The sequence below is a fragment of the Strix uralensis genome, chromosome 3, assembly GCF_047716275.1.
Source record: "Strix uralensis isolate ZFMK-TIS-50842 chromosome 3, bStrUra1, whole genome shotgun sequence".
NCBI classification, from domain to species: Eukaryota; Metazoa; Chordata; class Aves; order Strigiformes; family Strigidae; genus Strix; species Strix uralensis.
In genome coordinates, this window is record NC_133974.1 from 74,473,572 (window position 1) to 74,500,151 (window position 26,580).

The following is a 26,580-nucleotide window of genomic DNA, read 5'->3' on the forward strand; positions in this document are numbered from 1 at the left end:
AGGTTTGAACTCTCTTGACAAATAGAAGAAAAGCTAGTCGGAGCAAAGGACTTTGTCAGGGCTGTTTGCTACTCATCCATCACTCACTACCCCTACCACTTAATACTTGGCTGAAATAATCCTGCTCACAAAACATCAATCTACAGTGCACAGGATGGAATGTCACATATTTTAAGGAGGCAGAGGCAAATCCTGACTCTGAAGAAGCATTCAATAATTTCCCCCATCCCTCATGTCCTCATCTCTGCCTTTACTCTGTCTCCTAATGCTCCTTATGCCACCTGTCTTTTCATGACCGTGGATTTGCCTATATCACTAGACTAATCCAATTGAAAACTAATCCTTCTCATACAAAAAGGATGGTCATTGTGTGTATGTGCTCATACAAGAGGAAGGTAGCACAGACTTAAAATTAACTGCCTAAAAAAAGTTTGTTCGTTTGTTTTTTAAAAAAACACAACCAGTTTAAACTGCTCATAAAATGAGGGCCTAATTCTGATACAGACTATTTCAGCTAACGCAGTGAAAGTACAGTAGTTAAAATGTAATTTGGCAAAAGGTATCTTTAGTCATGCAAGAATGCAATCTGACTGAGCAGCTGTAAGGGCTTGCAGGATACATGGCTCCTAGGCAAACCCTTCCTCACCCTGACAATCAATTCCTGGACTTCAAACTCTGGAGTGTTGGCTACACAGTAGCCTACCTGGGCTTCACAGTTATATCAGAGATTGGCTGCAGAAACTGAGGCCGGTACCAGCTAGGAATCCTCAGGTCCTCCAGTGAGGAAGAGGATGAGAAGTGAACACATGAGGCTTTACAGACCAGAGAGATTCTGCTGGAAGCCTAGGCCAAGTTTCATCAGAAACCAAGAGTTCACTCAACCTGGAAGAACCCAAATGAAGCATTTCAGATGCTTAATTTCAATCAAAAAATATCCAACAATCTGTAGACCTGAATACGCCATGGTGAAAAAAAAACTCCAACACTTTTCAGGTGAGGGTGTGGGTTTCATCTCTCCTGCCTGTATTTACAAATGCTTAAGTCCTTAACCATGATAAAATAAAATAATCTTGTTATTCAATTTTCCGATGCACCCCTTCTCACACTATCATAACCACCTAAACAAGGTATTAAGCTGGAAAGAATCTGCCAGAGTGTACAGACCCTAAAGCAACTAGTGCTGATGTGGTCTCTGCTGCATTTCAAAACCCTTTTTCAGATGAAGAATTCTGACAAGGAGAATTTCTAAAGGCCAGCACTTTAGGATATTTTGCAGACAGTAAGATGAATACAATTGTTAATGCAAGGCAGTGACTGAAACCTTTGTCGACTATAGATTCCACATAAAACACAAGCTAAAATGGTCAAAAATAATAGGGGCACTCTTTCCATGAGAGAGTGTAGAAAACATACTGCTGTCATCCAAGAGTTCAGAAACTTCCCTAGTTTTACATTTTGCAGTCAGTATTTTTAACAAACACCTATATAATCAGTAACTATGCCACTGTGTTTTACATCGTGACTTGACTGCTAATGTACCTGATCACTATCTTATCTTCGTTAAGATCCAGGTTTAATAAGAAGCAGAAAGTGCTGTTTATGTTAGTGCTTGAGAATGTTCTAAAGAAACACGTTACTGTTAAAACAGCTTTAACTCTTATAGTTCCCAACTTCAAAGCCCAATTCAGAAATAATACTTCTTACAAGTAGTAAGTAATCTGTTCTTCTTGTGTTTTGATGCATGAAGGTATCCGAAAAAAGAGGAAATATTCAGGAACGGAAGAAAATAGACTAAAAGGTGAAATGTGAGCAAAACCCCTCCATATAATTGCCTTATTTCAAAAGTATTTAAAAATAATTTGCAGGTAAAATATGTCTTCCTTCTTTCTATATGATTTTAAATGCTCACACTTTCAGTATATTAGCTACCCTTTCAATAACTCATATATATCTAGATATGCATCCCCATATGGTATGGGGAGGGGTGAAGAAAAGGACTTACATTACTTGCTAGACAGAAATGAGTCTGGCAGCTAACCTTAAAATTCTTGGACTGTAATAGAAACTAAATATATATATATATGTGTGTGTGTGACTCTGGCTGTTGCAGTCCAACTACTTCATTTTAGTTGTAATTAATTTCCATCAATAAAAGAAGATACAAAGGGCTACATATGTATTCTTTAATGTACAAGATTATAATTAATAATGTCTGGTTTAAATTTACTGTTATCATCTATTAAAGAATAACTAATTTTACAGCTTTCTAACACATAGCTCTTAAGCTCTAAATCACTGACCATAACTAATAAGCAGTGTAATAGCATGAGTATCTGAAGTAAAACCACAGACTGCAATTTTGTTGATTGTAAATCATCATCATTTTTAATGCAAAAGCAACAGCAAATCTCTGTAATTACCGGGTGCATTTTGAATCACTTTTATGATTACTGCTCTATACCCATTAAAAAATCCAAAACACTGAACTGCACAGGGTATAAAACTAGAATTATGATACACTACAAGCTATAATTGAAATCCATAAATTTCCTTACTAGTGTTCAAAGTTATTTTGTTGCCAAGAATTACAGCCCTGCAGAACTGACTTTAAAAACATTTACTTTATCTAAGGGAGTGGTAATGTCAAGGACAGTAGTAGTTGCTTTGGGGTATTTAAAAAAAAAAATTAAAAAGTTGAGGATCAGATTTGGCACTCCTGTTTATGTAATACATGTGACTATCAATATCACCAATTGAAAAAAAAAAATCTGCTCTACATGCTACAAGTAAAAGCTGAAAAGGCCAGCAGTGGTATACATGAAATTTGGACCTGTCATTAAAAACCTCAAGACACAGCTTGTAACACCTCGGATCACTTACCACCTACAGCACTGACCAACAACATTCCAGAGTAGTAAAACACTGTATATGAATTAATTTAAGAAAAAAAAGACAGCACCCACACACTACTTGGGCCATCTACAGCATTTCTTTGGTAATGAAACGAAAATTCGCTTCTAGAAATACATGTTTTCTAGGAGGAGTGGAAAGGAAATCAGAAAAATTAAATACCTCATAACAGAAAATGGCTTTAATGGGTCTACATACATGAAAGTGTGTGGTAGCTAGACATCCCATAGAATACTAGAATGGAAATTCATCTGGAATAAATCCACATTCAAAAAAAGGAATAAAAACTTAGATGGGTGCAGAAGAGGGATATCAGGATGTTCATGAATTGGGACGGCCCAATTTACATGGAGAGACTGGAAGAGCTTTCCTAGTTTCAGCTATCAGAACAAAGATATTGAAGAGATATGACTGCTCTCATCATGCTGGTGAATCTGGGGGATTCCTCAAATGGGAACTACTGTTGCAATTCATCTCTACATGCAAGGAGATACACCCATACTAGAGACTATGCACAGGTGGATGGGCACTGTGGTAGTGGTGTTCTTTTTACACAATAACCTACTTAAACTGAAAGTCAATTTTTTTTTAAAAAAAAAGCAATAACAAATCACTAATAAATGTGGGTTGGAAACTAGAAGACAGCTCCTATTTAAAAAGAAAGTGAAAAACCAAAACCACAGTTTTGAGTATCCTGAAGTGCTTCTATTAGGATGAATGATAGGAATAAACCAGTTTCCTAAATCAAAAAGATTCTTCCACACCTACATACTGATGTCATTGCTTCCACTGGTCAAGGTTTTAGTGTAGGTAACAACTGTTTTTCATTCTGGTAGGGTTTTCCTAAATTAAAGACACTGAAAAAAAAAAAATCAGTAAGAGACAATTTGCAGATCCATCCTGTAGAACCTCCAAGGACAGAATTCGACCAGAACAAGGTAAAAAGTACACTTTGTCCTTCTCCCCACCCCCTCCAACTTTAACATGGAAATTTCTACATGACCAGATTATAACATCTTATTAGGAGCCACAGTCATGGTTGAAGAAGCACTCTTTAATCTAAAAGTCCATTTTCACTGATTTATAACTTCCCCTAAATTATTTCCTAGTTTTCCCAAAGCTCCAGGCTAGAGGCAACCATGCAAAATATTTCCCCTAAAAGCAATATATTGAACTGTTTGTTTTCAGGAACAGTGTGTTGAAAGTGGGTAACATCAGCATTACTTAAGAATGTTTTCAGCTATTTAAAAATAAACTGTTGAAAATGCCAAACTTCGTACAAGTGTGTGTAGGTGAATGTGTGTTTCAGTAATTAAGTATGATCTCCAGTATGCTGCAGCTTGTCCCCTTCACATTAATATCAGCATTTGCGAATCAAAACATATTCAGTCCATTAGAATGATAATGCCGACAACACTTAAAGACACTAAATGGGTTCCCACTGCATTAACTGGAAGATCTGCTGATTATACAAGGAGTAAGATATACAGCACTAGAGAGAAGCAGACATGGGGATGCAAATGCTGCTTTTCCTCTTTTACCCCTTCCATTGCTAAGGCTTGAGGAAACACGAGAGTCACTTGGCTCTGGTTTTTTGTTGCCTGTGCATTTAAACTCTCCAGGGCTTTTCCATGAACTTGATTCCTTTCAGCAGCACATCCCTCCCCATGGTTACATTACTGTGCTATGTTTCAGGATGCTGTGCATTTGACAGAGCACTTGTTTTAGAGTCAGGAAAGGATTTCTTCTTGTTAGGCCAAATGCTTAAGGTATGATTGTCAACAGCTCTTGCTTCTGCCTTTTGCAACACCACAGCAGGTAGAGCCTCACAACGTATGGCCATCATTCAGTGCAAATAATAGAGGAAGAGCCCTTCTTCAGAGCTAATGGTATCGGATATTTCGTTACTGGACCACTGTTGACAGGAGAAGAGATTTACAATGATCCTGCTGGGACCCTCCCATGTAAGGGACAGGTTAGGTGGGTTTAAAAAGGGAAGAAGATCCTAGGGATTAGAAGCATAAACGATGAATTCCTGGTAAAACAACAGGAAGATGCACAATGGGGAGAGAAAGAAGACACTTTTTCTCTGCATGGAGTGAAGGAAAGTGTGGTATGTCCTGTAAGTCTGTTCCTGTGTCAGTCATTCAGTTGCTCATACTTGTACAGCAGGCTTCTCACAGGCCTTTGTCCCTAGCATGTTGTGTAGTCTAGAGCAAACTAAAAACCAAACAGACAAAAACAGAAACCAGGTGATTAGTCTACCCTCTCTAACAAAAAACCCAAAACAAAACACCAAAAACCACAAACAAACTGCAGGATACTTTTCTGACCATTGCCAGACCTACAAAAAGTCTGAAACATTTTGAGGTCTTGATGCAAGAGGAAAAATGTAGAATAGCAGAGACTCCTTGGGCAGAACCAATCCATCAGGTTATGCAGAGAAAGGGAGGGAGGGAGGGTGATATCCTTGCAAGTATATAGTAAAATCCCAAAGGCCTGCGATCAAAAACCACATTAGTCCTACCCCTAGTAACCCTGATTCGGGTCAGTATGTCTGCAGGCAGACGCAGAACAGACACATTTATTTTTACATGACATGCCCAGCAGGAAAAGTGTTTCCTACAGTTTACACTTTTGAGTCAGACTAACAGAGTAAAGATATGTCTGAGGGTTGAAAAATTTAATCATGATTCATGTGAGAGCCAGGCATGTTATTTTTTTTCCTTTGGCTGCATCCTGAATGACAGAATGGATGCCACAGCATTCAACACACATCAGGTCAGATCCTTAGCAGTGGCCAAAAAGCACGCAGCACTCCCCAGGAGATGATTTACATGGGTCTCAAGGCCTTCTTTACAGACCTCACTTTTGCATGTGCACATTCCTGTAATGCCTGTGGACCAACTCTCCTTGGGCACAGAGTGCTAAAGTGCAGCACAGTGTTATCCTCAGTTCCCTCTACCCACTAGAAAACCAGCAGGAGCTGAAATGCACAGGACACATAGGTGTCTGTGCCCAGCAGGCTTTGTATATGTACAGGCAAACAGCTCTACAAAGGAGATCACAACTAGACTGGTAGCATGAGGGGGGAAAACTGGACAGTGTGCAAGGAGATGGTCCTGCTGTGTACCAAGAAAGCATGCTACCCTCCCCCAAAACTGGTGGTCTAAGCGACGAAGAGCAGTTACTTTTTGAGTAAGAGAAGGTAACAGAAGGATGAAACAAACCTGTATTTGCTGGAACAAGATTATTATGCTGTATAGGGAAAACTTTACTGATCCTCCCACATAAAAATGCTTTTGTTCCGTGAATTAAAAAGTGACAAGATGTTTAACAGTCAACATAGACCTATCAAGAACTATTATGTCAAATCAGCCTCATCTCTTTGTATACCAGACAACAAACCTTCAGCAAAAAAAGGAAATAAGTAAATGCCGAAAATCTTGACATTATTACCTCTTTTGATACTGTTTCACAAGACATTTGTATTAACAAACTAGGGAAGCACAGCCTAAATGAAAATAACAAATGAGTACAAAATATGAGGAAAACCATATTTACAAACTCTGTGCCAAAATTTGAAGAGGTGTCAAGAGAAGTTTTGCAAGGGGCTGTCCTCAGTACAGCAATAATCATTATTTTTAGTACTGCTTTGCACAGAGAATATTTTTTTATATCAGCAGGTCAGATTCAACTGGTTGGAGCATTACTGCACAGGAGGCCACGCTTAGACTTCAAAATGGCCTTAAAGCGGAGGGAAAGCCTGATAAATACGGGGATGCTGTTCATCAGGGACAAGGGCAAAAAAGCACACCTGACTATGAGTCATTATATACACCGATAATGGGAAACAAATGGCTCGCTCTGCTACCTAAAGGGATTCACAGGAGGCCCCAAGACAAGGCATGAGTTGGCAGTATCATAACGTTACAAAAAGGGTAACAGCCATAGGGGGGTAAGCAAACCAAATTAACCACTGTAAAGAAAGAGTAACTTACGTTCTGCCCAACACCAGCAAGGCTCCTGCTGGGATACCATGCCCAGAACCCTTCAGACCAGCGAGGGAGAGAATACAGAAGGGACCAACTTCAAAGAATGATAATTGGTCTAGAAAGTGTAACCTAAAAGAAGGATTAACAAACCATCTTTATTTTAGCAGAGACATTTAGGTAGGACTTCATAGTACCCTCAGGTAGCTAAAGCTTTCCACCAGAGAGAAAGAAAAAACCCTATTATCCATGCCCCTGACAGACACAGCAAGAAGTAACAAGCTAAAATTGTTGCATGGAAGATTTAGGTACGATACTAGGAAAAAAACTCTAATGGCAAAGACAGATTAACACTGTAAAAAGATTAATAGCAAAGATTAAGATGACCAGTAATGCAACCTTTATAAAAGTTAGACAACTGCTTGTCAATCAGTATTTTCAAAATCTAGCTCACACTTGAGGAGAACCCTTGCCACTGTGTCACCTCTATTCAGAGGTATTAGCCAAGTATTCCAATCACAAAAATTACTAAGGGTTGGTACTACCAATTAGCCAAACAGCAGGAGGACATTTAACTTCCAGTGTGGATCTGATGTCATGTAAACAGAATTATTTTTACAACTTTGGCCATATCTATTTAATCAAACCTTAGATATATTGAAAGGGAACACATGGAAAACTGCTGCACCAATTTCACTGCTTTTTCTGCTCTTTAGAGATATGTGGTTGCTTCAGTTCCATGCAGCACTACCACTTATTCGTACAGTGGAAAAGCAGCTTGCATAAAACTGCAGGAGTCTTTCTAAACATATTCTTCAGCTGCAAGCTGTCTAAACAACATCCAGAGCTATGATTTAAACATGAACCTATGAACAACAAAAAAAAATTTCTTTTCTCTTCCAACTTTTTCTTGTATTTAAAAGACACTGACAGGATTTGGAAATGCAAGATTTAAGTATTCTTTATACACCATTTCAGGAATATAGAAAGAAAACACCTTTAGAGTGTTACTCACACACCCTTTTAGGCCTTTGTTTTTTTCCCCAGGCTAACAAAATGGTCTGCATGGGCACAAACAATGGGCTAACATGTCTAAAAACATGTGCGTTTATCAGGAAAGGGAGCAGACACCAGAGATTCTGAAGAAAAAGTGAGGGAGCATACAGGCAGACAGCCAGCACTCCTCCAAACACATCACTTTAAATTAAAAAAAGAACAGGAAATTAGTTACAATGCCTGCCAAATTTCCACCTTCAGGATTGACCGAACATGTAAGTAAACCAATCTGTCCATCTCCAAACAAATCCCCCTATTTCACCAAAGTGATCTCCTCCTTGGGGCATATAGTTCCAGAACAACATGATATAAACTCACAGTCTAAAAAACTTTTCTCTCAAGCTGGCTGCTGTTGAGATTTCTATACCACAGCTCCTACCTCCTTTCCAAGTTTAGCTCCTCCCAAGCGGTTAAAACCAGTACGGCACCAGTATTTAACATATAGGATTACTCTTCTTAAATAGGCTAAAAATCCTTTTGAAAGAGCTATACAGCATCAGTAAATAATTACAGCACAATTATCAACTTTTTTCCATTTCTTGCATTCTAAATATTTTTCAAGTACCAAAAAGCATCTTATTCTTACTGATTACATTTTCTACTCCCTTACTTCTGGCCAAAAAAATGGAAAAACATCCAGAATTTCACCACGCTATTTGACAGTAAGTTTGACTTACTTCACAAGTCTCCAAACTGGAAAAAGAAAGGGGGGGGGGGGGGGGGGGGGGGGGAATGAAAGGAAAGCAAGAAAGAAAAAACTAAAAGAAACTAAAAGAGAAAAGAGGTACAAATCAATTTAGTGTTATTTGGATGGCAACCTTAACTTGGGGGGGAGGGGGCACCCACAGTCTCAGCAACTGATTCCAAAGAGAAAGGACTTCTACAGTTCATGAAAACAGCAGCTAATAAAAATATGTTTAAAAAGCCATTTAGATCAAGGCAGGGTTTCAACCAGAAACCATAATGGTTACATTTTTTGATCTAGTACTTTGAAAGCGGAATTGTAGGTCCTCAGCAAAAACCTCAGTCTGTTCCCAACAAAATTAATAGCAAAGTTCCCACCAACTTTTATGATAGGGGTAAGAGGGTCAGAGCCTACATATACCTCACAGAATCTATGGTAAACATGCTTTTACTTTAGAAAATCCTACTATGGAAAAAGCAACTGATAACACTTGCTGCTTAAACTGCAGAAATTTCCTCTTGTATGAAAGACCTATTTATCTACCAACGTAGATGTTTCAGTTACATATTCTGCACCTCTCACTTCCAAGCAGCTAGCAAACAGACTGCACAAAAGTACATAAACACAAAAATTCAGTGCTGCAGTCTGTTTAGAAAGCATTACAAAATCCTTAAAACTAAAACCTAAATACTCATGAGTGCCCCAAAAACCATGCAATATAAAAGCTGTAAATATTGCTCTGTTAGCATATTATTCCCTGTCTGTGTGATATACATAATCACTAACAGATAATTACTATTCAGAAAAGTTACTACAGAAAAGTTTGGTGGGTTTTTTTGGGTTTTCTTTGTTTTTGTAAATGCACTTTGCAAGGCAAACCTACTGGTCAAAAGCAATGCCATTCAGAATGGAATTTTTCTTTTTTTTTCAGCAGGAGTCACAGACATGGAACAACATATCAGCAAATAGTAAGGAGAGAAGAAGAAAACAAAAAAGGCAGCAGAAAATCAAAAAGGAAGCTTATACTACTAAGAGACAAGGTAAGTTCTGCCAGGGACTGTCTAAAGCAGCAAGTTGTTAGTGAAAACACCTGAATTGCTCTGAAAGTCATTCTTAATACAGAATCACAGAATCATCAAGGTTGGAAAAGACCTTGCACATCATCTAGTCCAACCATTAACCTAACATTGACCATTCCCATCTACACCATATCCCTCAGCACTATATCAACCCGACTCTTAAACACCTCCAGGGATGGGGACTCCACCACCCCCCTGGGCAGCCCATTCCAACGCCTAACAACCCATGCCGTGAAGAAATGCTTCTTAATATCCAGTCTAAACCTTCCCTGGTGCAACTTGAGGCCATTACCTCTTGTCCTATCGCTTGTTACTCGGTTAAAGAGACTCATCCCCAGCTCTCTGCAACCTCCTGTCAGGTAGCTGTAGAGGGCGATGAGGTCTCCCCTCAGCCTCCTCTTCTCCAGACTAAACAACCCCAGTTCCCACAGCCGCTCCTCATACGACATGTGCTCCAGACCCTTCACCAGCTTCATTGCCCTTCTCTGGACACGCTCGAGTAATTCAATGTCCTTTTTGTAGTGAGGGGCCCAAAACTGAACACAGTAATCGAGGTGTAGCCTCACCAGTGCCGAGTACAGGGGTAAGATCCCTTCCCTGTCCCTGCTGGCCACACTACTGATGATACAAACCAGGATGCCATTGGCCTTCTTGGCCACCTGGGCACACTGCTGGCTCATGTTCAGCCGGCTGTCAATCAACACCCCCAGGTCCCTCTCTGACTGGCAGCTCTCCAGCCACTCCTCCCCAAGCCTGTAGCGCTGCTGGGGGTTGTTGTGGCCCAAGTGCAGCACCCGGCATTTGGCCTTATTGAAACTCCTACAGTTGGCCTTAGCCCATCGCTCCAGCCTGTCCAGATCTCTCTGCAGAGCCTCCCTACCCTCGAGCAGATTAACCACCTCTAAAAGTTCTTAAATGATTTGAAATACTATGTTTAATTTGAAGGAAAAACAATGCTACCACTTCAGTTAAAAATACCTTGAAAATTTAAAATTAGACACAAACTGAAAAATATCACGTACATGAAGTGTATATTCATACTGCACAGACTACCAGGGAAAGCAACAAAAAAAGGAAGATTATGAAGTTAGAATGTGCTAAGTAAAATGATGAAATTGTTTTTCTCTAGTTTATAGCAAATTCAAATTAGAGAAAGACATTTTTCCATGGTAAGTAAGTACGACAAGGGAGGCAAGGACAAGAAAAGGAAACTAAGCTCTTGAAATTCCTTCACCATATTCACCTTGAATTTAATTCATATTCATTGTAAGTATGAAGCTATTTCTTATTAAGAAGATGGTGCTCATTTCCTTATCCCTGCAGGAAGAAGTGTGCTCAGCACAAAGGAATTTCTACCTTATTTTCCAAATCTAGATCAATACTATTAACTATTACATCAATGTCAGCCACTGAAAGATCTATAAAACAAGTTCTATGAAAACAATTAGCTCTCCTGGACAAATCTGTGCTCCTTCCAAAACCATCACACATGCACACAGGAAAGATATACTGCAGTGGCTTAGTTCCTGTTAAGACACCATAGGAATTGATTTAATGAATCCAGTGGTTGCATAAGGAGTTCCTTGTTAATATATATAAGTTTAGAATATAAATTCTCTTTTAAGTACGTTTCCAGCTCTAAGATGAAATAACTCCTTAGTAGGAAAAAAGTAGAAAAAACTGCCTAGGTGATGTCATATTTTATAAAATGCACAGCACTCACACTATCACTTACTTACTACAGTATCAGTACAAGCCAACTTCAACAAAAGATTCAAACTACCTCTAATTATAATAATCTGCTTTTACTGACATGCATAAAACTTACCTATGACAAGCAGCATAGCTGATTATCTAAACTCCTTCAGAAAAACACCCCAAACTAGTTCAATCCAATGCAGTGCTACTCATATTTATAGAAGTAAATGAGCACTGCAGCCTGGGAGTACCCAGGAGCAAGCCTGGCTCAGCTGATTTGCGTTGATAGCAATTAAGTTAGTTCCTTTCCCTTCACTTTGCAGCACATGCATGCCTTTCTATAAAAAAAAAAAAAAAAAATTTCCTGGGGAATTATTGCATCAGAGTCCAAAGTACTACTCAAAGGAGATTTTTTCAATGTTGCTTCAAACACTGAAGTTTTTAGACCACAAATCTGGGAAATAAAGTCAACTTCTTAGGAGAATTTTGCCATAACCTTTACTAGGTTCTTAAGAGATACAAAATGAGTGACTGGTTCTTTTTGTTTGGTTTCGACATTATTGGCAATGACACACACACATTTCATTACTTCTAGTCACTGGCTGCATGAAGTATGTCCTTACTCTATGTAATTTTTAGTGCTGGACAGAAACCAGCTAGTGGTATTCTTGTCCAACTTCCTCTTGCTCCATCCTACTCCAGAAGCTACAGAGCATTATTTTTACCACTATGTAAATACCAAGTGTATGTGAAAATCCTCTCTCTGAAATACTCTCTTGGCAAAATCTAATTTAGAAGTTATCATAGGAAAGTCCAAAAAATTTTCTTCACATGAAAATAACAAAGCAGGTGAAATCAAAATTATTCTTTTTCCAGATCTCTTGGTAGTTTCAGTCACATTTCCTTATTTTATCTTTTTCTTCTGTTTTGAATGTAAACACCTAAAATGAACAAACCTTCTTGGTTAGTAATTTCTACAGTTTGCTTTATTAACCTTTGAGTTTCTTCAGGTTAGTGTTTTAAAATGATATTTCCTTGTGATGTTTGGTCTGATATGAGAGAGAATATAGACTCAGAGGCTGAAACAGTCACTCATTCTTACCTTTAGGTTGACATTTTTAGCCTAGGAACTAGCACATGAAGATCCGTGGCAGACCTTCTCAAGGGAAAATTTGATTCTTGATGATTCTTTATTCTGGTACTTCTCATTCTGAGGATATGGAAAAACCTCTGCTAAACTAATAGCTGGATATTTAGGGAGAAAGCTTAACTACAAGGTATACAAAAGATCAGAGGTGCATTTGTACAAAAATGCTCAATGCAGTACAACACAAGCAGTTATTAGTAAAACAGGTTTAAACAAAATTTGAAGAAAAACATTTTGTCAACCACTAAACAATCAGGCAAGAATTCAGAGATGCTGCAACTAGAAGCAATTATCACGATCACATGATTAACACTAAAAAATTATGCCCAAAATATCTTTCACAATTTTTGCATTGAACTCATAACTTTTGCTGAGGTTACAGCTTATTTTTTAACGACACGTTCAGTCTTGCTTCAAAAAGATCAAGTCAGTCCCATACATATGTCCAAAAGCTGTAATACATACTCCTCTTCCTAGATCGATCCCTTCTTTCTGCCACAGAAGTGGGGCTGGAGGAACATTGGATAACTGCAGTTTGCGGCAGTTTTAAGACAGAAATTTTTAAGAAGGAAGTCTAGAGCTTTAGTTTTATGAGAACAACTTGGGCTCAATCACCTGTGTTGGGCAATGGGAAGGCAGCTGGGGGCACTGAGTGCAAAGCAGAGGAGTGACAGCCCCGCTCTCCTGAGTGGGAGAGAAAGCTTCTCTTCTCATCAGAGCATGGGGGAGAAGAGGGAAGGATCCAAATTACAGCCTGAGACTCTGGGGCAGCAGGTCAGAGGGATGAAATGAAGCTCATACAGGACTTGGGATGGGATGGGATCAAGTGAGAAAGACACAGCATTGTCTCAAAGCTATACAAAAAGGTATTGCTGCATCAATTCTGTCTTTTCACCTAAATAGATCATGGTTAACATTCCTCAGCTTTGTTGAGTGAATGTAGGTTGGGGAGAAAAAGGTTAGGAAGACCTGAAGCAAAAGAAGTACATTCTTGGGCAGGAAAAAGACTGCTTTTAGGGAAGAAGATAGTGTGCTTTGAGGCAGACTTAGGGGAGAAGTCAGGCGATGGGTAGCTCTGGGTACACAGAGGCTCTGGGCCAGCAGGGCTGGGAGATGTAGAGCCCAAGGGACAGGAGCTTGCTAGTGCAGAAGAGTCACTCCCAGAAGACATCTCCATCCACAAACCAAGGACACTGATGCAGAACTGGCACCCAATTCCAGTCTTGAGGTGTTTTTTTTCTCTATGGAATTAAATAAAACTTATTAAATTTTTGGTTTATTCTGGCTTTTAGCCTTCTCCACAGCATGAATAGCCTAGCTCCAGCTCTCAGCCACTGCAGTTCTCAATGCCTTTTTCTGCTAATAAAAGTATTTCCTTTCATGTATGTGAGAGCATGGCCAAGTGGCCACTTAACTAATTCTGGGAAAAAAACACTACAAGCTTTTCTTAGTCCCTGACTGAAAGGCAAGCTTTTTCCCAGCTTTTTAACTCTTTTCTTAACCACACCATATTTACTGTGTGGTTTCTGAGGCAGACATCAGAATCGGACTTAATTTTCCCATAAAGTTCTGACTGACATCATATGCAGTGATAACACCACATCCCTGCTTCAGGATGTGACTCCTCAAAACCAATGCAGTTGTTCTTAGGAAAAAAAGAACTTATGGAAGACATACACTTGTACCTGGCTGTAAGTTTTATTTGCTATATATTATTGCCGTTTCTCCCTGATTTTAAGTTACTGACAGGACAGCTGTAAACAACTATATGTACTTGCTTCCAGCCAATATACATCAGTGGAGATTTCAGAGAATATTTACCAAACATTTATTCTAGCACAAACCTGTAAGATCATGTTCAGAAGTCTGCCTTGCTGCTGTTCAAGCTGCTAATGGTGGTATTTAAAGCTCTGAAAAGTTCTGATTTCTTTTTTTGCATGCTACTGCTGTATTTATTGTTCTCATGTCATCTTGTTCTCACCCCCCACAACAATTACAGTCGGTAAGGGTGTGCTTGTTAGTTGATTTAAATTCGAACACTTCATGCCAAACCCAGCATCAAATGAAATCTCTGGCAAAACCCCCACTGACTTCACTGGGAATGAAACCAACTGGAGGAGCAAGGCTCCCGTGAGAGGCATGCATCACTGTCATTCACATCCCGCTGAGTTTGTGAGAACCAGGACGAGATACTATTTGAAGGCCCTTCTACTTGTGTTTCATGTGACACACCAGTTCTCTTTTGTTTTGCAAAATCGTAAGAGAAGTTTTTTACTATCTGCAAGTAACAAACCAAAGAGGCTGGATGAGTCACTGGAGACAGTTTTGGGCCAGCTCGGCTCGCAGACTGCCAGTGTCAGGGAAGGTTCACCCGATTCTCCCCTTCCTGCTGCACAGCCAGTCCCAAAATAACGTGGCAGCGCTAAACATAGTGCCACCGCACTCTTTTAATAAACGACAATTCCTGCAGTGTGTACAAGCCACCACATTTGTCAAGATAAGCACATCAATGTGAGATGTCATATTAGCCTAGACAAAGAGATTGAACTAGATAGCATTGTCAAACACCAAGCAAAGGGGCTCATTCAAACTGACAAAGCAAGAAATTTAGAAGTTGAACCTACCAATCTAGTCTTAACGCATTCCGTCCTCTCCTGCTTTGGAAGAGTCTCAAACCAGTAAGTGAGCTCCCGTAAGTGATACAATAAATTCGTTCCTAATCTGCAATAACAATATTCCTGTCATTTCAAAGCCCTCTGCTGCACTTTTCAAAAATTCTGTAATAGTTGTTAGTATGTTTCAGATTATACACACAGATCTATATACCTTAGTGGATAGGGATTTTTCATAATGACATATGCACAAGGGGTATAACTAACAGGCAAAATTAACAGGCATAACTAATTGTCATATAGCCAAGTTACTGATTATGCCTTGATTGCTTTTCTGTTACTTACATGTAAGGAAGTTTACTTTTAATTGTAAGGCAATGGACAAAGACACTGCAGTAGTGGGTCCAAATGCTTCATCTGTCTAAAATTTTTCATGATTTTAGGCAAACTCTTCTATTTCACATCTGAAATCAGGGACACAGCTGTCCTATATATATTATGGTACATGTGTGATAGTGATATTCATCATAAACAAAACTAGAAACATGGTTCACAAGATTACTTTGTTGGTAAGAAATTATCTTGGTTTCTTTGGTATTCCTTGCACATGGTTGTGTGTATGGGCTTCACCATCCTACATATGGTGGAGACAGAAGCTCTGGGCGTGGGGGTATCAACAGAAATATTTTCCTTAAAATGTGTCTTCTCCTCAGAAGGACTTATGATTGCCAAACTTATTTGAAACAAGACAGGTTTATCGGTGTGCGGGAGTGAAACTGGTAGTTAGACGTTTGCCATACCACAGGTGGCATCCCTGTTGAGGTGCAGTACGCAAACAAAACCCCACATTATGTCAGAAAATTCAGTTCAGCTTTGCACCCCAGAGGTCTGACTGAATCATGTCCTTTGGGGAAAGAAGAAGCCTTCAGGGAACTACAAGAGGCCATTTCTCTTTTGCCAGGGACCTGTTAGTTTAGCTTTTCCTTCAAATCTGGAGCTGTGTGGAGGATGAGGGAAGGATCCCCCTTAAAGGGCAGCTGCTGCTGCTGGCAGTGGCAGGCGGCTCAGACACACACAGTTCCTTGGAGCTGGGAGCCACATGCTCCCCTTCACCTCTGCCAGCCTGCCCCCACCTCACCCTGTGACCAGGGCTGAGAAAATACACTGAACGTGATCGTAGAAAGGGGGCAAGAAGCCTGTGGAGTAGATACTATCTCTCTCAGGGCTCCACCTTTAATATACCCTAATGGGATCTTCCTCCCCTCAAAACTGAGAGATAATGAAACCCGGGAAGATTTACATTAAGCATTTCCAGAGGAGACTGAATACACTTTAAAATATTCAGGAACAATTCAAATGCTAATATGGCACATTACTGTATTATTCATATTCTGCAACATTTTGCCTTAATGGTCTGATTGGAAGAAGATCTTTTCCAGTTTGTTTTCTGTGAGTTTAATAAACTGGGACTTTGAAACAACTGCCCAATGTATGAGGTACTGTATTTTCTTTAAAAGAAAACAGAGTTATGAAGTCAAAGCCAAATTCAATGGTTTCTTATATAAAATACCTTTTCACTTCATGAACATTGCCTGTAGCTTTGCTAATTTATTGCCATGAAAATATTGTTACTACTTAATGCACTAGTACTTTTGTCAATAGGCAGCTTTCCCCAAGGCATATTTGAGAATGCTCTGCTAATCAGAGTTGATGCAGTTATTCCAAAGCAGTCAGGTCTTTAGAAAAAGGTTCATGTTTAATTCTAGTATGGGTGCGTGTTGTCATTTCTTCAAAGCACCGTATTTTTAATTCACTGAATTCAATTCTGTAGATATCTAAAGCACTGACTACATTATCCAGCCCCAGACTCAGCTTCAACCAGTGTATTTCAAAGCAGCATTGCCGGCATCTTTACCTCTTAACATTTAGCTTATGTGAAATATTCCTAATTTTGTAGTGTCAAGGCCTAAACAAAGATTTAATCAGAACCACAAATCTGTGCTATATCACCAGCACAGAACTTAAAAAAATGTGTTTGGGTGTTTACGCAGACACTCACTTGGATCTGACTTCCTACTTTTCTACATCTGCTTGAACTCTTGAGATTATAACCTCAAATGCAGCTGAATTTTTAGTGTTTGTTTTCCAAGCGTGCTGATGATCATGAACAGCACAGTGAGTGACAATGAGGTCACGTACACATACATATGTCACACTACAGTTTTATTCTCTCTCATAAATATTGAAATCTACATAACTTTACTGAGGCTAAGAAAATCACCTTAATTGGTGTGGGAGCTTTTAATGCATGTATGTTTTTACTGATTTTTAATGTATTTGCAATTCTCTGCAGATGAAAAATTGAATAAAGTTCATCAAGAAACAGGTCAGGCCATTTATTTCAATTAGAAATAGTAATGAAATTCCAGTAAACTATTAAATGTGCCTTAATATATATTTGAGATAAATAGAATACTTAATTTCTTTTGGCATGTTCCATGACGAGGTACCCTATTTGTCTTTATATTGACAAAAACGGGTGTTCCTCTGCTTTCCCTATCACAGTGACATTTAGTGACATTACTCCTGCTCAAACTCAGCATGGACATAATCCGTTTTACAATGAGCCCACCAAGGCAAGAAGTGTCTCCGTATGGAGGTAAAGGCTCTACTTCCTCTGATCCGGCTGGTTCAGGTCAGTGCTGCGTTTTCCTTCATTCATCTTCACTAGAAGCCAGGGGGGCTGCTCATTTTGGTTTCCTTCTGCCATCAGTTCATCCCCCAAAAGTTCTACATGGCAAAAGAATATTAATACTATTACTACATGGGGCCTAATTAAGTTCCTAATTAAGGACAGAATTACAACCATCAAGGATAATTTTTTTAAGCAGCTGGATGTTTTGAGATGACACAGATGTTTCACTTGACTCAGAGAGGTACCACGGGTCCTTTGTTTGAAGGGCATTAAAGCCCATCACCTCCACAAGAAGTTTCTTAGCTATATGAGACTTCTAAGGCTATCAGCCAGCAACAGCAGGCATGGAATTAAAACAGAAGGCTTTGAGTATTAAGGAGCATTACCAACATGGAACAAAATCTGACTTCTGTAGAGTCCTCCTCAGTTACAGTTATATTCCTTGGTTTATACCTGAAAAATATATCAGATGCGATTTGAGGAAGAGGCCTTGTTCTAATTCTACATGGAAATAATCAAGATGCCTTGTGATAATTCTCCATGTCTGAAGTCACCCATACACATGGCTTCAATTCAAAGTTTGCACGTCTTTAAGAGATTTATATTAAGCTCTGCTAAGTAGTTGTTAGTCATTTCTGCTGACTGTAATCAAACTGAGTTAAACTAAAATTTACCATGCCAAAACATTTCTATCCTTTCCACTCTGTTGTTTCACCCTTCATCTGAAAATAGAGTAACAACACTGGAAGGACAGCAAAAGGATGCTTTTAACATCTCCACAGCCACATCCAATACTATTTTTTGATCTTTTGACACATCTACAGCTCAGGCAAGCTAGCAAAAGGCTATAAACCAGACAGAGGAGCAGCACTTCCAGTTCTCACGGATGTTTTCAAATAAAACTCCAAAATTGTCTGAGAACTACATAACTGAACACATGAAGTACTTCTCAGGAAACAAGTAAAATGCATATACATGTATGTATATATACATAAACACACAAGCATGCTCCTCCATTCATAGATACTACTTTCCATTCATAGGTATTAATAGGAAAAGACGATGGCATTCTCCATGTAAGCCTTGGAGGGAAGTAGAAAACGAGTTAGCAGCTCAGCAGCACCAGAAATGCAAATAGATGTCAAATAGGTCAGTGTCTGGTGCCCTGCTCCCAAATATCCACATGACCATCTGTAGCTGGACGTGTGATAAACATGTACAAAAATCTTGACACAAACCTCAAGATGATTCTTTAATCCTGTGCACAGCAGAGAATACGTCCAGTTTCTTTTGACATGCAGGAGTCTGTACACTGCATATTCTACATAAAAAGTATAATACAGGTTGCTTAAATTATATCCACAATTTTCTAAAAGTTTTTGTTTGGTTGTTTTTTTTTTAAAATAAGAGACATTGTTATAATATGGCTCTTTCTCAAATGAAAGAATAGAGTATTTAATTTTTCTTGCTCTAAACAACATCCAAAGTATAATGTACAGTGACGTGATTTTTTGTTATTCCCTTTAAGCCGTTTTGGAGATGGATTGCTACAGTGGGTGGCATTCAGAATAACACATGTTGAGCAACACACACTCGAATCTTGCCAGCTTTATGGTTTCTTACAACATGCTACGATGTGAAGTGATTCACACTGAGGAGATGGAGAAAGTTTTTCTATTACCGTAAAAATATGATGTTATATGCATTTATCATCCAAAATAAATACATTGACACCACAGGCTGAAATAAAACTAGGAAAGTAAGCACGGCTCCTCTTTCTACCTTAAAATACTGCATTTAGTTTTAAGCCGATTAAAGCTGAGTTACACTTTCTGTGTAAAATGATCTTGCCCTGACAGTTAATCCATGCTATTATCAGACCCATCAAATTAAAATAAGGTGAGTTAAAGAAGAAATCAATGCCAAAGATTTGAATTTCCTTGATGTCATATGCTGGTATCTTAGAAATTTTACAATCCCGATGGAGGAGGTATGGGAGAGAGAAGGCAGAGGATCCACTCGGTAAGATGCAACCGGTGACTATGAACATACACAGAGTCAAAAGGAAGAAGTGAAATGTAGCTATGGAGGTGGGTGATGTGCTGCAGCTACACTGATAAGCAAGAACTTCCCTAGAAGTTCTTTTATATAAGACATGCAATGGTAATTTCAGAAGGGTGTCAGTCCAATGATGTATCACTTCAAAGGCAGGGAAAAAAAAAAAAAATCTCTCTGAAATGATACACTAACTTTTGGAAGAGGGTGTACTCAGACTAGATGTTCATAGATGTTTTGTTAGATTTGGCTACTGTCCTATCAGCTTTGATACACTGTCTCTGACAATGTCATCAGCCAGATGTTTCAGGAAAAGGGAACAAATAAATACCTCAAACCACTCAACTGTGCTGTACTTGAGACGTGACTAGTGGCCGTCTATCACCAAGCCATTAGAAAACTGGAGTCCTGAAATTTATGGTCCTATCAGTCTTCTTACATGCACCTCCACATTGTTATCCAAGTTGAATTTTACTCATTATCCTCTCACCCAGGACCCCTACAGCACGATAACTCCTTCTTGGTTTTGATTCCTCACACTTCTGTAAACCCAGACCTGCAAATTTCCCCATTATCCTGCTTCCATACCTTCATAAGCTTTTCAGAGGTAAAAAGTACCCACAAGTTGAAGGTCAACTGCAACTACTCAGTCTTTCTGAAAAATCAGACTTCAAATCATTAAAGAAAATACAAATTACTTTGGTCATCAAACAACTTTGAAGCACTTAATTCTGAACTCTGAAGCAACCAGGCATTATAATACATTATTTTCTTTCACAAATCATTTTCTCCTCCATGGTATTATCCATTTAATTCTACTGTTTTATTTGTTCTGCATATGATATTTTCAGCAGGAAACCTACAGAAAACTTTAGATAAAACAATTTCTATCTTCCAAACCGCATTAACCTTACATTTTAACCTTTTCAAAATGTAAGAATTAGGTAAATATTGGGGTTTCATCAAACTGGAATACACTCTTCCGAGACCGGCACTTTTCTGGCCATTCAGCAGACCGTATCTCCTGGAGATAAGACCAACCTGTGCTGGAGTGGCTGATGAATAGTTTTGACATTCACCAGTCACTACCATCCTCCAGTAAATAAATCCAGGCAACAGAAGGAGTTGTTCCTCCAGCCATATCACCACTTGCTTCACGAGCCATTTCTCAACAGAAACTGACACTAAAATATGACCTTTAACAAAAGATGAGAGAAGCCATCACTCTCCAACACAATGGAAAAGTTTCACAGAAAAGAAAACCAAACAAACCAAACAATCAAGACAGTCCTGTCAATTTCGCCTTCACGCCCCAAACTAGACTGGACTAAAAGTTAAACCCGTTAATGAAAAAAAAAGGAAAATAGAGGCAAAACCAAACGAAGTAGAGGCACCACCCTGTAAGTCTGCGTCAGCCAACAAGCGCTGGTGGACGTGACCGTGTTGGCCCCGCTCCCCCTCATACCTGGCAGGTGCCAAGTCCCGACCCCGCGTCCCTCCGAAGAGGCGCCTGGCACAGCCGGAGCCACTCGGCACCCGCAGAGGTGGGACCAGGCCCTGCCGGGCCCCCTCCCCTCCAACCGGACGCCACCCAACCGCTGCCTCTGAGGGGCCTGCCCAGGTGCCGCCACCGCCCCGCCGCAGCCGGGGCGCAGCGCCCGGCGGGCACCCTCTTACCTTGTTGGAGTAGGGGGGCTTGCTCAGGTTGATGCCGTCGCGGATGAGCTTGTCCCGGATCATGATCTTGAGCTTCAGCCTGGGGTAGGCGGCCAGCCCCCCGCCGCCCGCCGCCCCCCGCCGCCCGCCGCCGCCGCCGGGCCGGTGCCGGGGGGCCGCCCCCCGCCGCGCCTCCTCCTGCCCCGCCGCCCGCCGGGGGCAGCGCCCGGCGGCGGGGGGCGCCGGCCGCGGGGGGAGAGGCGGCGGCGGCGGCGGCTCCAGGGTGAAGTACAGCCCCGCCGCCCTCTCGTCCGCCTCCTTCAGCCGCCGCACGGCCTCGTGGATCCGGCGCCGGTGGTGGGGCACGGCAACGCCGATGGCATCCAGGTCCGGGTCCCCGATCTGCTTGCAGACCTCCAGGTCGTCGTAGCCATTGTCGACGAAGGACTCCGCGTACTGGGGAAGCTGCAGGGTCCTCAGCCACTCGTAGACTATGTTGGTGCACATGCTGGCTCCGAAATAACAGAGATTGCAACTTTCAGCACCGAAGCCAGCCTCCCCCTTGTCCACTCCTCGCCAAAGGAAATAAAATCCCCAAAACTGCGAGGCAACTAAAAGGTCTCAAAATCAACGTCAAGAAATCCACATCCACCAGGAAAAAAAAATAATCCTTAAAGCAGATCAGGAGGGCATCGCAAGCCCTGCTGAACGAACCCCTCCTATTTATTCCTCCTCCTGTTTTCCTACCACCAAGTACAGCCGCTTTCTGCCACCGGAGAAGGGAGGCTCGGACTAGAGAGAAGCAAAATGTAAGGGTGCATCCCCTAAAATCCCAAGTCGCTGCTGCACAACATCCACCCACTTTCTCTGGAAGTAATTCGCAGCCGCTGTCTTTTTTTTCCCCTCTTCCTTTCAGTGTTAGTTTCTGTTTCTGCTTCTGTCTCACCTTCCTGAGCTCTGTCGCATGATGAATCTGTTTACTATGTGTAGCTGCTTGGGTACACGATCGTGCTGGGGGAGACCCGAGCGCCAGGTCCCGCACCCTCGCCCAGCACGGGCAGGGCTGCCGGTGTGCAGGGCCCTCCCCTCCCGTATCTCTCCCGGCAGCGGGTGCACCACGGCGGCTTTTGCTTTCCTTTGAAACGGCTCCTTTCGGATTAGGAGGAAAAAAGAAGGAAGGAAAAAAAAAAATAAGAATCCCACTCACTTTTCCGAGTTACTTTCCCAGGTCCCCTTCATCCCTGGGATGATGGTTAATGCGCTTCGGCAGCAGCGAGCCCAGCAACTGCTTTCCAACCCCACTTTCTCCGCGCCGGCGCTGCCCCCCCGCCCCCCGGGGCACGCAGCCCTGCGCCCGCCGCGCACAACTTTCCCCGCTCGCTCCCTCGCTCCCCGCTGCCGCCGCCGGCCCTCCCGCCGCTGCCCGCGGCCGCCCAGGGGAGGAGGAGGAGGAGGAGGAGGAGGAGGAGGAGGAGGAGGAGGAGGAGGAGGCGGTGGCGGTGGCGACGGCGGCGGGGCCGTGCGGGCAGCCGGCGCTCCGGGCATCCTCCGCCGGCGGCGGCGGCCGCCGGGCTGCTCTGCGACAGGTCCCTGGCGCTCCCCCGCCCCGTCCCTCGGCTGCTGGCGGCGCTGTCCCCTCCCTGCCAGCGGCACCCCGGAGGGAGCGCTGCCCCCCTCCCGGCTCCTCCGTCCTCCCCTACCCCTGAGGCGCCTGACGCGCCGCCAGCAGATCTCCTCCGGCTCCTCCCGGTGCTCCGGTGCGGCTTCTCCCGCTTCTCCTCCGCGCCCGTCACCCCGCTGCCAGCCCCCTGCCCCGGCTCTCCCCGAGGCCTTTGCAACTTCCTCCGCCGTCTCTGCCGCCGGCCGCCCCCTGCCCGACCCGCCGGGGGCACGGGCCGGCGGCGTGTGCCGGCCGGGGGCAAGGCAGCCCCGCCGGGCAGCGGGCAGCGGCGGGGCTGGGGGAGACACACTGCCTCCGCTCCTCAGGCTACCCGGCGGGCTTGACCGGCCCCGTTCGGCCCCGGCAAGGCCGAGGCACCGCGCCGAGGGGGCACGGCCCGGAGAGCTGCCCTCGGCGCCCTTGGGACAGCCGGACCGACGGCGGCTGCAGCGGCTTCTCCGCGGGGGCACCGAGCCCCTTCGCCGGGGGCGGGGGGGGGGGGGGGGGGGGGGTGGGGGCGCGGAGAGCGCGGCTGTCGGCAGGGGCGAGCGTCCCCCCGCGTCTCCGGGAAGCCGGTGAGGGAAGGCGGGAGGGGCCGGCCCCGCTCTCCCACCCGCCGCCGCCGCGCGCTGCCCGTGGCCGGCGGAGGCGCCGCGCGCTGCCCGCCGCGCGCTGCCCGCACGGCCGGGCTCGCAGCGCCCCCGCCAGGCCCCCGCGGAAAGCGCCGCCCGCTCCCCTTGTCGACCCCGGGGGGTGAGGCGTGGACCCCGCGGCCAGTTTCAATTTTAAACGGGTTGAAACTTGTTTTCTCACGAAAATCCCTCTCCCTCAGCGGACCCGTCAGCCCCGACGCGTGGGGCGCTGAGGGAGACGAAGCCTGTCGGGCTGGCCCTGTCTGCCGGGTCCCGCCAGAAGGGGCAGGGGCAGGGGCAGGGGCAGCGCTACTTGAGCTGGGGGCACCCGGGGACCGACCCTGCCTCCCCGCAGCAGTGGGGTGCCGGAGGAGGGACACACCCCCTTTGGTAATTTCGTGAGGGTTTGTCTGTAACAGGTTTCCTGAAGGACTTTTTTTAGCAGATAGGCCCACACTTGTCCTCGGGACGTCACGGTAGTTCACCGCAGGATTATGTAGCCCAGCAGCATTCTCACAAAAAGCGTTACATTGCAAGGTGTTTTGGAAAGGTTAGATATTTACAAGTGGTTAAAATGCAGCCTCTGGGTATACAGCCTGGAGAACACAGATTCATGTGCTAAAAGGGGAGAAAGGGAGGACCAGCATTTTATTTCCTTTAAAATCTCCTTCCATCCCTCTTCTTTTTCTGTATCTTATTTTCCTTCCCAGCCACATAATATTTCAAATCCTATTCTCAGGCCAGAGACAGAGATTGAAGCAGCAATTATCTTCTCTTCACAGACCTGGTGAAAGACTGACAGTGCCGGAGAAATTAGCAAGGACATCCTGTGAACTGGAGCTGGAATTGATGGTGTGAGAGAGAGGAAAAACTGACTGGTACAGCCCATATTGCAGCTTATTGACAGTGCGTACAGAATTATATCATTTTGATGTGTGCTTTTTGGAAGGGTCTTGGAAGGCTTTTAAGGTATTGCAAATACACTATTCAGATGTGCTTGGTAAACTGCAGGTCTCCCACCTGTAAAAGGGACAAAAGTGCTGCACCCTTATGGGAGTGTGGAGCTTGGCAGCAGCTTACAACATTGTGAAACTCTCTCTGGTTGTGCTTGGCATTGATTTTAGTTTCACAAAGTGAGTTAACCTGGTAGCAAATACAGCAAAGTTTTACGTGACTTTGAAATACAAAAATAAACAATTCAAAAGAAAACATTACGTCCACCTTTAAAAAAGACAATGATCAGAAGTTCAGGGAACAAAAGACCAGTCCACCTCTCCTCAGTCCCTGGGAAAAGTCTTTGTGAAGACTTACATGAAGTTTTGGTGGGTGGTTAGAAGGGGCGTTCCTCAGGGGTTGATACTGGGGCAAGCATGGTACAACATCTTCACTGATACTCTCAGTGACAAGGTGGAGTGCATCCTCAGCAAGTTCCCACACGACACCAAATGGGGAGCGATAGTCAATATGTTGGGAAGCTAATGTGAGAGTGAGAAAGGAGGAAGGTCATGGAGTGGCGGAGCTGGAAATGGAGGCATGTTTCGAGTAATAACAACAAACTCTGAAAACCTCCTTTATGTGCTTTCTATTAGGTGCAAAGTTATTATTAAAAATGATTAAATGCAAAAAAATGTCAATTTATCATACATTGAACTGTGGTTTCAATACAGCTGAAACCTAAGAGTGTGCTTGCTGATTGTAAGTCCCCACCTATCATGCGTATTGCATCTATAGAACTATTAAATCAATAGGCTAGTATCACTCTAAACAGTATTTCTTGCTGAATTTGCAGATTAATTTCAGTGGTGGAATCCAGACACCCTATTTCACCTTAAATTTAGTTTACCTCTGCAGTACACTCTTTATACTTGTGTTATATACACATACTAATTAAGGTATTTGTATGTTACAAGATGGGAGAAGCTTTCCCTGAATGCATAGGGTTTCCTGACGTGCTGGAAATAGGTTGTGCCTAAACAAAGAGCTGGAGCATGAGCAATTTATAAATGAAAGGAGCACAAGCAGACAACTAATATGGGTGAGATAAAGCACCTACAGGTAAGTCTGCCTTCAAGTTCCAGGATAAAAAGAACGAACTATGATGAGTTAAAAAGTAAATATATTAGCGCCACACATCATGGCTTCCTTCATTTAGTATCATACGCTACTCTCATCATGCAAATAATCATCCTCTTTTCTAGGATTTCCTAAGCCTGTGCACAGGCTATGGAATGGTCTGTTGTCTCTGACCTTGCCAATGGAATACGTAAGAAAGGATGAGCCTTCCAGAGGAAACTGAACAGCATTGTTCTGGGAGAGACACATAGCATGCAATAAATAATATTTTCTTACCTGTTATAAACAGGTGAGAAAAGGACACTTCTTCCTGCTTTCCATACATTGTCATTCAAATAAAGATCACTTCTTTCTAAGCTTATTAGAGCTTAAGTTAATCAATCCACAGTTTGACTGGAATTTATTTGAATTGTGTGGGCTGTTGAATATTTGACACAATGGGCTTAATTTCTGAAGTGCTCCATATGACTGGATTGTCTCCAACATTTCCAAACTCAGCCTTGACTTTCTTTTTCAAATGCAGCAGATAACAAAGGTGGGAAGATGTATTAGAAGTCACACCAATGAAACAGGATTGCTATGTTGCAGCCACAATATACATAGACACATATGGAGAGCGAGTACAGAAAT

The 26,580-nt window shown here is 42.6% G+C and overlaps 1 protein-coding gene and 1 long non-coding RNA gene across 3 annotated transcripts in view; one reads left to right on the plus strand and one right to left on the minus strand.

Annotated features, from left to right (window-relative positions):
* Window positions 1-22,970, minus strand: part of LOC141940978 (SAM and SH3 domain-containing protein 1-like) — a 576,588-nt gene extending 553,618 nt beyond the window's left edge. For both annotated transcript variants that reach the window (XM_074862911.1, XM_074862910.1), the window contains exons 1-2: window positions 22,793-22,970; window positions 21,607-22,093 (exon numbers count right to left, since the gene is read on the minus strand). In XM_074862911.1, the coding sequence (XP_074719012.1) occupies window positions 21,607-22,093; window positions 22,793-22,824 (519 nt within the window). In that variant the 5' untranslated portion in view covers window positions 22,825-22,970. The remainder of the gene's footprint in view (window positions 1-21,606; window positions 22,094-22,792) is intronic.
* Window positions 22,122-26,261, plus strand: LOC141940979 (uncharacterized). The gene is made up of 3 exons (XR_012628175.1): window positions 22,122-22,394; window positions 24,660-24,783; window positions 26,076-26,261. It is a non-coding gene; the product is annotated as an uncharacterized LOC141940979 (long non-coding RNA).
* Window positions 26,262-26,580: the final 319 nt, after the last annotated feature.